The sequence below is a fragment of the Podarcis bocagei genome, assembly GCF_964188305.1.
Source record: "Podarcis bocagei genome assembly, chromosome: Z".
Classification (NCBI taxonomy): Eukaryota; Metazoa; Chordata; class Lepidosauria; order Squamata; family Lacertidae; genus Podarcis; species Podarcis bocagei.
This window is the reverse complement of record NC_138140.1, coordinates 1,147,863-1,161,550: the sequence shown is the minus strand read 5'-3', so window position 1 is coordinate 1,161,550 and position 13,688 is coordinate 1,147,863. Positions and strand designations below refer to the sequence as shown.

Sequence of the window (13,688 nt, the reverse complement as noted above, 5' to 3'; positions counted from 1 at the left end):
AGAATGCTGGACTAGAGGGGCCTGATCCAGCAGGCTCTTCTTAGGTACTTACGTTTCCTGGGAAACATGGCTTTGGATTTAAACGCAATAATGAAAACCAATCAATCAGTAACATGTTTTCTCCTGTGCATCAATGCGCTTAGACAAGAACACAAGCAGTTTTGGTCAGCCAGGTGAAACTGTGAGCACTTTTGTTCTTGAATCACAATGTGCAGTTTTCCCCACAGGGAGGCCAAGGTATTTTCTCCTTCCAACTCATACAATCTTACTGTTTTTATTATAATTATTGTTAATTTATTATTGCACATACAGTTGCAAGGTGTTTGGGTGTCTCTGTCTTAATTTCTGCTGAAGAGTAGACTGATGGAAGTGAATGGACCTAAGTTAGTCATGCCCATTTAATTCAGTGGGTCTACTCTGGGTAAAATGTAGTTGGATACAACGTATCATTTTTCTGAGCTATTTGTTTATTTATTAAAAATTCATCCTGCCTTCCATGCACTATTCAGGATGGCTTGTGACACTTCAAAACAATTAAAAGGTATCAAAAATTAGGGTCTCCCCCCAAAAAAAATTAAAAATACATACAATGCGGAGCATTAGGGATGCATTTAAAAACTGACAGTGGCAAAGATTAGAGGTAGAAATGACCACCACAGGTAAGAATTAGCAGGCAAAAGTCTGCCTGTATAAAAATGTATTTTCCAGCCAGCAAAAGAGAACCATGGAAGGGGCAAGCTGTTCCACAATACTGATGCTCAACAAGAGCACATTGTAGTGAAATATCACAAAATGAAAGGAATAATAACTATAAATATATATTTCAGTATTTTATTTCGTCTTGTTTTGAAAATGCTTCAGTTGTTGTTCAAAATATCCATTTCGCATTGTAAATGTATATTTTTCATGCTTACCAATTGGGGCTTTGAAATGAAACCACCCACTGATAGTCCCCCCACCCTCTCTCTCTCTCCCTTCACCCCCACCCTCCTGTTGACTGGTTGTAGGTCTGGTTCCAAAATGCACGTGCTAAATTCAGACGGAACCTCTTACGCCAAGAGAACACAGGGGTGGACAAGACGTCTGACTCGACCCTCCAGGCCGGAACGCCTTCGGGCCCTGCTTCCGAAATCTCCAACACCTCCATGAGCCCGTCCAGCACCCCCACTACCTTAACGGACTTGACAAACCCCAGTATGCCATCAGTCACCTCGGTCTTGACCTCGGTGCCCGGAGGCTTGGAGGTCCACGAATCTCGGAGCCCTTCACAGACAACGCTCACAAGTCTTTTCTGATGACTCTCTCCCTTCCTTCATCCCTCCCTTTTTCTTTTTTTTCCTTTGAAAAAGAAATTACTCTTAGTTGAGTTCCAAGCGTATTTTTACTAGAGACTTTCTCACAGCTGGGCTAGCCACAGCGTAGGGTATTTCTGAGGAGAAGGAGAACAGCAGCACGGTTCGGTCTGGTGTGACGGTCACAGGGCGGACGGAGGATTCACTTGGAAGAGCAACTTGCCACACAACATTTGTGTCAATGTACAGTTTTGTGGACTGGGCGAGGGAAACAGCAATTAATTTAAGTTGGCTAAAGCTTCTGTAATTTTCAAAGACTGCCATGTGCCTTATATACTGTTCTCCCATCCTCTGGATCACACCCATGCCCCCCCCCCCACGCCCATCTCCTTTTTTCCTCTCTGTGTATTTATGACCAGGGCAAAGAACAAACAAACACAAAGAAGAAGAAGAAAAAATAAATGAAAAAAAAATGTTAATAAGAGTTTTGTTACTTTGAATTAGTCCTAAGCCCTTCATTGATTGTTCTGATGTTTTAGAATTTTAAAAGTGAAAAGTCTGTTCAGCTATCAGAATTTGTAAAAATCTAACCAGTAATAAAACCACTTAAAGGAAACTGGTTCGTGTTGGTTAGTGTTGTGAATACAAGGAGTCCCAGCCTGAGATGCCGGGCCCATTAAGAGAGCCTTCCATAACATGGTGTCCTCCAGATGTTTTTGGATTTCAACTCTCATCAGCTTGGCAGTTGTAATTCAAAACATCTGGAGGGCATCAGGCTGGCGAAGGCTACGTGTGTACATGTGTGTGTGTGTGTGTGTGTGTGTGTGTGTACATATGCCTGTAGGTTGGTGGGAAGGGAGGAGTGGAGGAAGGATGGATCCCTTTCAAGACCTCCCATTGGCAAGATCAACTTGGTGTCTATATGGAGGAGTATACAATGGCCTTGATGATGGTCCATCAAATCGCTTCTGACTTTCAAAATACAGCCAAGACGGCTGTGTACTACCTCCCCTGTCGGAGGCAGTGGTGCTTCTGAACACTAGTTGCTGGAAACTACAGAGGAGGAGAGGGCTCATATGGTCAGATCCTGCCTCATGGCTGCCCATTAGGGCATCTGGTTGGACCCTGTGAGAACAGGATGCTGGGCTGGATGGGACATGGGCTTGAACAAGCAGGACTCTTATTCTGTTCGGACGCACTATCTTTTCACATATACACCCTCAATAAACATGGCAGGGGCAGGAGCCAAGTTCAGTAAATAGGTCAGTTCTCCCCAAGAGGAAAGGCTTTTGGATGAGGAAATAATTTTTGCCTGCCATGCAGAGAAAGTTGCAAGGCTGACGATGCCTATGGTGCCCTCCAGATGTTGCTGGACTCCAACTCCCATGGCCAATGGGGTCAGGAATGATGAGGACTGTGCTTCTGAGCTAGATAAGCCAATGTCCCAACTCTGTGTTTGAGTCAGGTTCCTGTGTGCCTCCACACTCCCCCTACAGCAGCTTCTGCACCATTCCCCAGGTGGAAACAGGGACCCTCTTGTGTGGCCATCCCTTTTGCCATGCCAAGGATCACTGACTGAATGCCTCCACTCTTTGTGCACGTTGCTCATCCTTCGCTATTCTTTGCTTACTATTTATCAGTTGCATTTCTATCCCACTTTCTCTCCCAGAAGCTGAAGGTGGGCTGCCTGGTTCTCCCCTCCTTGTTCAATCCCCAAAATAACACTGTTGTGAGGAGGGCTATATTATTAGGTCTAATTCGAGACAAACAAACTCTCCTCCCTTCATCAACACAAAGAAGCCTTTCTCTTTTCTGATATTTCACATTTGTCAGAGTTGAAAATCCCTGTTCACAACAATATGTCGTTGAAATCTGTAGAAGAATAGCCAAGGCTCTTTATTTATTTATTTATTTTTCATTAAAGTGATTCCAATTAAAAGAAATTAAGTGATACAGAAAAAAAGAAGGAAAAGAGGGAGGGGAGAACAACAAACATACATATAGAAAAGTGTGTGTGTGTGTGTGTGTGTGTGTGTATGCACAAAAATGCAATATACGATATTCCCATACAGTCTTATATAAATTGGTATAGTGTTATTATCCTAATACTTATGCAAGTGTTAACAGCCGACTACTTTTTTATATAAAGTCCTTCCAGATATTATCCAAGCAAAGTCTGCGCCTGTTGATTAAAGGGTATCATCCTATCTTTATTTTCCAATTTATCTACATTTATCTACATCTTGGCCACCTTTAGCCAAGGCCCTTGAAGAGAGGCATGGATACTACCATTCTACGCTGAAATGTTTCTTTGGTTTGTCCTTGAACTTTCCCACTTACACTCTCCATCCTCTCCTGCCACGCCAATCACCTGCCGCCGCTGCCCTGCAGTTCTCCCTCCACTCTGGGCAGAGTCAGGCCACATTCAAACCACACCTTTAAATCCTTGTGATGCCACTTTAAGCAGTAATGGTTTCCCAAAGCATTATGGGAACTGAGAGTTGTTAGGAGCCCCCCGTTCCCTTCACAGAGCCATGGTTCACAGAGTTCCCCTGGGAAGAGGGTGCGATTGTTAAAAGCACTCTGGGAACTGTAGCTCTGTGAGGGGAACGGGGGTCTTTCAACAGCTCTCAGCACCAAACAAATGACAGTTCCCAGAATTATTTGGGGGAAGCTGTGATTGTTCCAAGTGGCATCCTAGGGGCTTCCATGTGTGGGGAGGGGTGGCCTTACTTGCGGCTTGCCTTCCTTCCCCAAGCTTCCTGCCGGCCCGTGTACCTGTATACGGAACCTCCCTTTGGACAGAAAGGACTATTTCCACATCCTGTTCAGCCCTCAGCATCCCATCAGCAATGCATGGAGGTGGCGCTTCATTGGTAATGCTAAAGTAGGCAGGAGGGAGAGCAGCTCTGTGATTTCCCTGGGAGAGAAATCACCTCCGCAGGAAGGAACGGCCCTACCATGAGGCAGAGGGTGGCAGCTGCCACGGCCAAAAGCTGATATGGGGCAGCCAGGACCAGAGGGAGCTGTGCGTGCCATCGCATGGTCTGCCTGGCGCCGCCTAAGCTAGCCTCTTCAGGTGGGCTGGAGGATGCTTCTGCACTGCCAGCGTTCAAGTGGTAAATGGCGGGTGGTGGTGGTGGAGGCACCATCTTGTCCTGTGCCTCGGGCAGCAAGATGTCTTGGGTTGGCCCTGGTGGTTAAAGAGAACAAAAAGCCAGAGAACTGAGTCCTGCTCCCGGCCCCCTCCCAGGCTTTCTCTTCAACCGCCTCCCCTTTGCGCCCAATCTGATTTCTAAACAGTAGTTCAGTCTTCAGCGCTCCCTCCCGGTATTAGTGCCACCTGCTCTCTGCCTCACGGCGTGTTTCCCTGGCTCTTTTCCATATTGCTCTTCCTCCCTCGAGGTGGCCAGCTCCAGAAATACTCTGCCGCTGCCGCTGCTGCTCTTCTCCCCGCAGCCCCCAAGGCTTTCCCAGCCAGCCAGCTGTCTGCTGCAACAACACCTTGGGTTTGCATCACTCAGACCGTCCCTGGCAACACATCATGAGTCTTGCAGGTGAAAACAACCTGGCCTGCGGGGGAGAGCGGAGGGAGCCATCTCCACAAAAGGGGAATAATGGAACCGGAGCCTGCTATGTCCTCCCTGCTAGCACGCCTCACAGGACCGTCCCTACTGTTGGTCAAAGTGGCATGCTGCCTCAGGTGGCAGATTCCAGGCAGGAGTGGGCTTGGGGCAGCAATGGAAGTTCCCTCGGCCATTTTCCCTTAGTACCCTCCCCCCCACCCCGCTATTCCCTTACGTTGAGGGTGGGGGCAGAGCTGTGCATGTCGCATGCTTGACCTGAGCCCAGTGGAGCATTGGGGGGGGGGGGTTGTTTTGCTTCACGTTTTAAGGCAGTGCTTCCCAAAACCTTTGGAGGGGGCCACTGCCCCCTTGGTTCCATAAACTCATCTCCAGTGCCACCCACCCTACCCTATAAAATTCATTATTCATAATAGTGGTTAGTATTATTGTTTGTTATTGTTTTATATACAGTGGTACCTCAGGTTACAGACGCTTCAGGTTACAGACTCCGCTAACCCAGAAATAGTGCTTCAGGTTAAGAACTTTGCTTCAGGATGAGAACAGAAATCGTGCTCCTGTGGCACAGCAGCAGCGGGAGGCCCCTTTAGCTAAAGTGGTACCTCAGGTTAAGAACAGTTTCAGGTTAAGTACGGACCTCCGGAATGAATTAAGTACTTAACCCACTGGTTACTTAACCAACTTAACCCACAGGTACCACTGGTTCACAGCATAAAAATACAAGATAAACACTCAAAACGTGCAATAAAAAAAGAATAAAAACAATGGGTTTGCATGACCCACTAAGGAAGATAATAACGCAATAAAATTCAGAAGTGCAATTATTAATTGCACATTAATTCAAAATCCAATTAAAACTATTTAGCTTAATTAATCCAATTTATTTAACTTAATTAATCCAATAAACTGATAAACTTGATCAACGTCCAGTGTCCCCCTGCCGCCCACGTCCCCCTTTGTGCCCCCCCTCCCGTAATCCCACTGTCATGCCCCAGGGAACAGTACCAGCCACTTTGAGAACCACTGATCTGGACTGCAGACCGTTTGAGTTATCTCTTCATCTTGAAACCCTGTGGAAAAAACAAACCACCCTGTGACGTAGAAGGAAAGTGTTAAGATTATGAGCATATACAGTTATTGAGCTATCAGGAGAGGCAGCAAGCAGAAGGAGCTAGCACATAAAGCACAATAAAGATCTGATTGCTTTCTGCACCGAAAGGCTCTCGGAAGGAGGCTGCTAAGCTACGTTGTAAGCAGGGGAAACTGAGGCTGAGATAGGACGGTGGGGAGCACAGCCTGGCAGGGAGCTCACAAGTTTGACTGGATTCGAACCCAGATCTGTGCCAATTGTACCAACTGCCAGTGACACCTTTCTTCTCTTAGTCCAGCACTACACAAGGTGGGGCTTATGGACACTTCCTTCACGCTGTTCACCGTCCCTTGCCTGCAACACTAACGTTGTTCCTTCAAGCCTCCGTGAAGAAAGCCCAGCCAGGGGACCATTGCTCTGCCCATTCCCTCACCGGAGATGTCTGCAAACAGAGTGGAGAGCTTGTGATCAGCCTCAGCTGAATGGCATGAAGCAGTTGATCACCTCCCTTTCTCATTGGCTAGTTCTGCGTTCCTGAGCCGTCAGCCCTGAAGAGAAGAGCGGGATTAGGAATGGGAAGGAAGCTTCCTCACGCTGAGCCAGGAAAATGTCCCAGATTTTATTTCATTACACACACCCTTGTGCAAATCAGTTGAAACAAACAATGTAGTTTATTCTACAAAACTCACATATACATGTACAAAACTCACATATATGTACATTAGTAACGGATATGACCTCCACTATTTTTAAGCAGCATTTGAACAGTTTGGCATGGAGTCTACTAGTTTTGAACAGTCACTGTTGATTTTCGGATCCCTGGACCACACTTGAATCAGCGCCTGAATGAGCTTCTCCAGAGTCGTACAGTCTACAGTACGGAGGCGGCTTTTGACTTTTCGTGTTTGTCTTGAGTACAGGGTTATGAGTAAGATAGAAAACATGCCTTGTTTCAACTAATTTGCACAAACTGTAGAGTTTGAAGGGATCCCAAAGGGTCATCTAGTCCAACCCCCTGCAATGAAGGAACTGCAGCTAAAGCATCCCTGTCAGATGGCCGTGGATCCTCTGCTTTAACACCTCCAGTTAGGTTTCTGAAGCAGAGGTCGGATGGCCGTCTGTCAGGGATGCTTCATAGCAATACGGATATTTGAAGAGATGAACAATGGATTGCCTGTTTGACCTCATGTGGTCCACAGCTTAAGAAGGCAAATTATGCAGAGCAGATAAATGGCTGCTGCAGAGAGATGTATAGACAGGTAAATTAATGTACATGGGACTTTTGCATGTAATTGTATATGGCTTGGGCCTAGGCTGTCTTCCTCTGTGCACCTGCCCAGGTGTTAAGAACATCAGGCACTGAGTCCCTTCTCTTGGGCACAACAACATCAGAGCTACAGCTGGTGGTGACACAAGAGAGGGCCTTTTCTGCTGCTAGATTGTGGGATCCCCTCCCAAGAGAGATTAGGCTGGCTCCCTTCTTCTTGTTACCCTTTTGCTCGGCAGACCAAGACCTTCCTATTCAGGACTGGGCTTTGGAAACCAAGGTAAAGGTGATGCCGGCCACTGGGCTGGCTGCTGTCAGGGCAAACTGTACTTTAACCCTGGTTATTTCAACCACTGCTTCTTAATTAGTTTGTTCTGCTGCTTTGCATTCTGTAATGGTTTTAAAAGCTGTGAGTCACCTTGAACCCCAACCTGTGAGAAATGTGAGATATTAATACCTATAACAATAACAACAACAACAACAACAACAACAACAACAACAACAACAATAATAATACTGGTGATGCATAAGGTCCCAGAGAGCAGAGGATGGGAAGGACGTCAAGCCTCCAGGTCCAGGCACAGCACACCACCGAATGCCAGTTGCCTGGCAGGTAGAGCAAGAGTTAGGGGATTCATTCCCTCATGGTGGGCTTCATGACAGGCCATTGTGGGAAGCAGGGTGCAGGTTGACATGGATCTCTCTTCTAATCCTGACGGGTTCTTCTTATAAAAGCGAAGAGCACAGTCTCCATATTCAGGGGCAGTCTACCTTACAGGACTGAAGACACTGAGCTAAGGAGGGTTGTTGTCTTCGTATCCTCCTTGTGGGCTAGGTTGGAGGTACCTTACTGACAACTACAGGGATCAGGGCACAAGGCCAGATGACACAGCAAGGCTCCTGTGTTCCCCCTTTCCAAAATGAGAGGTTGCTGCTGGATCTCAGAGGCCCCAGGAAATCCTGGCGCACGTTCCCTTGGCAGTCAAAATCTGCCTTATCCTCCCCACCCCTCCTTTTTCGTGTGCCCCCTTACCTTTTAGCAGCTAGCTGCTGGGGCCAGGCTACACATCACACACTCACAGGCTGTGGCAGAAGAACCCCGCTGACTCCTGTCCCATTCGGAAAGCACCATTCTGCTTGGAGATCTGACTGTGGACCCAACACCTGAGCAACCAGTCAAGGCGCTAGGTGTCTGGAGGTGAAGGGGAAAGCCTCCTTCTAATGGCTGAAGCAAGACTGACTTCTCTCCTCCTCACCACCTGCTACTTCACACCTGATTTATTTGGGGAGAGAGAGGAGGAATTTGGCTGCATGTTATTTGGGTTAAAGAGACACATCACACATTGTTCCCCTCTTTATTTTCAACTTTCTTGAGCACATGAAAATAACCATAATTACCTTGAATTTCTGCTTAACCCTCAAGAAAGGAGGGTATATTCGCCGGCCAGTTTTAATTCAAATCCATCCAACCTCCTTTGGGGAAGGTTCTCAGGCTGGGTGGAAAGAGAAAGAACTTGCCCATGTGAAGCCCACCTGGTGGAAACCCTTACACACATGGTTCTCACTTGTAAACTATATGCTGATCTCCGTCAGCAATTTCTAGATCAACTCTGTATCCCCAAATGGAAACCAGAGTCGGAGGTCATATATTTCCTATTAATGGGGAATGATCAGGAGCTCACCAAGTTAGTTGCCAAATATCTCTATTTGGTTTTTTGTCGTCGAAATACACTGCAGACATCTGATCTCCCTGGAGACCTAGAAAGGTGACGACAGACTGCTCTGCCTCCTTCCTTTGAGCCAATGTTTTGTGCCCCTGGGGAAGTGGCAAGTCTATATCGATTTGTTTTGGATGTTGTATGTGATGCCAATAAAAAGATTACTGCTACTACTACTACTACATTGGCCTGTTCATGTAAAAACTTTCACAGAGGAGCGGGAGGAAGGCCAGGGGAAGCGCCTGACTTGAAGAAGTTTCGATGTTTTGTTTCTGCAGTTCTTTCCCAGGAGAATCAAACTTTTGCTTGTGACCCTCTAGGCTGCTGTGAAGTTTGGCTATTCCCCCACCCAGACTGCCTCCTCCCAAGCAGCCTGCACATTCAGAGGCTGCAACCTGCTTTGCTGTCTCCAGTAGTTCCACCTGCTCTTCCCCTGCACTCACATCTTAGGAGCTTTGGAGTAATAGCATCTCTGGAACTGGAATTGCCTAAATGAAAGGCAGGAAGGGTTGTAAGTGGAGCACTGCCTACTCAGAAGAAGGTGGGCCAGCCTCTCACCCATCAAGCCAGATGCCTCCTGGAAGCCCCCCCACACCACACAGACTCCGCTAACCCAGAAATAGTACCTCGGGATGAGAACAGAAATCGTGCTCCTGTGGCAGCGGGAGGCCCCATTAGCTAAAGTGGTGCCTCAGGTTAAGAACAGTTTCAGGTTAAGAATGGACCTCCAGAACAAATTAAGTTCTTAACCCGAGATACCACTGTAATTGTTTAATGGAAAATAACTCTGGCACTATGGTTTAAACCACAAAGCCTAGGGCTTGCCGATCGGAGGGTCAGCGGTTCAAATCCTCGCAACGGGGTGAACTCCTGTTGCTCGGTCCCAGCTCCTGCCAACCTAGCAGTTCGAAAGCATGTCAAAGTGCAAGTAGATATATAGGTACCGCTCTGACGGGAAGGTAAACAGCGTTTCCGTGCGCTGCTCTGGTTCGCCAGAAGTGGCTTAGTCCTGCTGGCCACATGACCCGGAAGTTGTACGCTGGCTCCCTTGGCCAATAAAGTGAGATGAGTGCCACAACCCCAGAGTTGGTGACGACTGGACCTCATGGTCAGGGGTCCCTTTACCTTTACCTAACTCTGTATGTGCCTGTATGTGTACTGCTAGTCACATAGCATAGTCACATAGCATAGTCAATTGAGCTAAACAAAAACTCTCAGAGAGCCTAACGTTAGTTTTTTTTCCTGAAGCGCTGTAGAGATAATGAATCTTAGAGAAAGAACATGTGCTTAATCTCTCTCTAGGAGAACACAGCCTCAGGCTAATGGAGATTGTGGGAAAGGCAGAGCTTTGATTCCAGCTTTGGATAAAGTTATTTCATTTTTCTTAGATGTTCTACCTGGGCTAGGATCAGCACATGATATTATGCAACGATACTATATGGATGTAGCATTATTTGTTTTATGTTTGTTTTGGAGCAACTTCTGCTAGTGAAGCTTTTGAACCATATTTTTGGACTGGACATTTCTTATTTCAAGGAGTCAGTTTTTATTCATCCTATTGCTTCCAAATGTGCAGTATTAATAACTGCAACAAGTTTTCCTGCGAAAGACTTCTCTTTAGCACTCAATTGAAGCAAACATCTATTTGGGGTTTTCTTGGATTGCAGTTTGCTCTTATTGGGCTTTAAAGAGCAGGTTTTCACAGGGAAAGCTCTGGAGGGAAAAAAAGGGTGCTCAGAAACAAAACTTTAAGAGTGAAAGAAAGGTAAGTATGTTGAAGTGCTTGGTGAAACAAACAAACAAACAAACAAACAAACAAACAAACAAACAAACAAACCTGAGCTTTCATGAGAGAGAGAGAGAGAGAGAGAGAGAGAGAGAGAGAGAGAGAGAGAGGGAGGGAGGTTGGGCTGAGAGAGGTTTTCCTTGTATAACTTTGTAAGTGACAAAAAGCTGGGATCAAACTATTTCTTCAAAGCAGAAGAAATGGAGACCCAGCACCAGCAGACCAGCCGACTATTTGAAAACAATGTGTTCATGGTGCTCCACAGAGTCCGTGATGACCAGCTGCTGTCCCTAAGGAGCTCCCAGTCCAAAACAAAGAGAATCTGTTTCTGTTCCGACCACTTCCTTGACGCACTTTTTGGAAGCTGATGCAATAGGCTGCTGCCCACAAATGTTTCTTCCTCAATGCAGAAGGTCCTAAGTTCAGTCCCCAGCATCTCCAGATATGGCTGGTAGAGACTCCTGCCTAAAACCCTGGAGAGCCATTGCTGCCAGTCCGTGTAGGCAGTATTGAGCTAAAGGTAAGGGTAAAGGACCCCTGGGTGGTTAAGTCCAGTCAAAGGCGACTATGGGGTTGCAGTGCTCATCTCGCTTTCAGGCCCAGGGAGCTGGCATTTATCCACAGACAGTTTTGTGGGTCATGTGGTCAGCAGGACTAAAATGCTTCTGGTGCAATGGAACACCATGACAGAAACCAGAGCGCATGGAAACGCCGTTTACCTGCCCGCCACAGCAGTACCTATTTATCTACTTGCACTGGTGTGCTTTCAAACTGCTAGGTTGGCAGAAGCTGGGACAGAGCAATGGGAGCTCACCCCGTCGTGCAGATTCGAACTGCTGACCTTCTGACCAGCAAGCCCAGGCGGCTCAGTGGTTTAGACCACAGCGCCACCAGCTCCTCCTAGATGGACCATGGTCCAACTCAGTGTAAGGCTTTCTATGCTCCTAATGAAACTCTAAGGGGCGTCTCTTTATTCCTAGACCGAATAGTCTCCACGGGAGACCAGTCCAGCTGTGCTTCCCTGGGGAGGGATTGGTGTTTGTGTTTCTGCAGCTGGGCTTCATAGCTCTGTGGCAGCAGCAGCAGCAACCAGCCTCCCTGCCGTCCCACTGCAACACAGTCTGTACTTGAGCCTTCAGGTCACGCTGACAAGCTTTTGCGCTCAGTTGAGCTGCAAATCCATTGCTTTGCTGTTTGCATCTTCCCTTCAGTTTTGTTGGTGTAACCCAAAATCCCCAGGTCCCAGGTAGGCTAATAAAGAGCTGCCTTCAGTGGGAGTCAAGGTAGAGGTGAACCTGTCTTGAGCAACAAAGGGAAGTAGGCTGGCCTGACCCTGACTGGGCCTGATCCACTGGGGAATTCACCCAAACAAGCCCCAATGTGATGAACTAAAACTGTGGGGCTGGCTCTGCCCTTTAAGAGGGCGGCAGCTCATTTTGAGTGTTATGAATGGATGGCAAATTGTTACACCCCCCCCCCCGTCTTATTATGCTATTTTAACCCCCACTCAGGGAGAAGTGCATGTCAGCTGTTCTGCCTCAGGAGCCAAAATAGCTCGGTCAGTGTTGGGCACTAACACACCTTGACCAGGGGCAAAGGCAGGCAGCAGGGTCCTCCACACCCCCCTGGCAGAATCCCCTCTGCACAAAGAGACCAACCAGCCATGGCCTGTTTTCATTTTTTACTTAGCTATGGACTAACATCTTCAAGAAGGGACGCAGGTGGCGCTGTGGGTTAAACCACAGAGCCTAGGGCTTGCCGATCAAAAGGTTGGCGGTTCGAATCCCCGCGACGGATTGAACTCCCGTTGCTCAGTACCTGCTCCTGCCAACCTAGCAGTTTGAAAGCACACCAGTGCGAGTAGATAAATAGGTACCGCTCCGGCGGGAAGGTAAACGGTGTTTCCATGCGCTGCTCTGGTTCACCAGAAGCGGCTTAGTCATGCTGGCCACATGTCCTGGAAGCTGTACGCTGGCTCCCTCGGCCAGTAAAGCGAGATGAGCGTCGCAACCCCAGAGTTGGTCATGACTGGACCTAACGGTCAGGGGTCCCTTTACCTTTACCTTAACATCTTCAAGGGGGTGGAACACCTCCTCTGTGAGGAAAGGTTGCAGCATTTGGGGAGTTTTGGTTTAGAGGAGAGGCAAGTAAAAGGAGATATGATTGCAGTATATGACGTTAATCACGGTGTTGAAAAAGTGGGTAGTGGAATTTTTTTATACTTGTCTCATAACACTGGAATTTGGGGATGTTCAATGAACCTGAATGTTCAAGGATTCAGAATGGGCAAAAGAAAGTCCTTTGTGCAGCGTGTAGTTATACTGTGGAACTCCTTCCCACAGGACGCAATGATGGCCACCATCTTGGGCTGGATATAGACACATAAAAAAAAAAACCCCAGGAAAACGTGTTGTAAACCTCAAAGTGGGAAATCACACTGGTGAAAGACGGAACTCCACTTGCGCCATCTGGTGTCACAGTGTTGTAATGCATGTAAAATGCTTTTTCTTCACTAATGTAGCTGAGTCATTGAATGGCTTTAAAAGAGGATTGGGAAAATTAATGGAGGAGAGGCTGTCAGTCGCTACTAGTCTGGACTGCTGTGCTCTACTCTCCACGGCCAGAAGCAGGTTGCCTCTAAATAGTAATTTCCGGGACTCACAAGTGGAGACAGTGCTGTTGTTGTTGTGTCCTGTTTGTGTGTTTCCCATGGAGGCAGCAGGATGCTAGACGGAATTGGCCTGATCCAGCCTCAGGGCTCTTCTTAGGTTCTTATTAACTTTGAGCAGCAATGAACTGGGAAAACCAAGCATAGGTTTCTCACCCACCTCCCCAATTGCTCTAAGAGATGTGGGGTTGTTGTTTTTTGCAAGGGCCACAATAAATGCATCAGTAAACAATGTGTGTGTGTCTACATTATTGTCACTCTGTTTCCCTGAATTATTCTAAGC

At 47.2% G+C, this 13,688-nt stretch overlaps 1 protein-coding gene across 2 annotated transcripts in view; it reads left to right on the top strand.

Annotated features, from left to right (window-relative positions):
• LHX2 (LIM homeobox 2) overlaps positions 1–1,908 on the top strand; it is a 55,844-nt gene extending 53,936 nt beyond the window's left edge. For both annotated transcript variants that reach the window (XM_081179806.1, XM_081179805.1), the window contains exon 5: positions 1,008–1,908. In XM_081179806.1, the coding sequence (XP_081035932.1) occupies positions 1,008–1,295 (288 nt within the window). In that variant the 3' untranslated portion in view covers positions 1,296–1,908. The remainder of the gene's footprint in view (positions 1–1,007) is intronic.
• Positions 1,909–13,688: the final 11,780 nt, after the last annotated feature.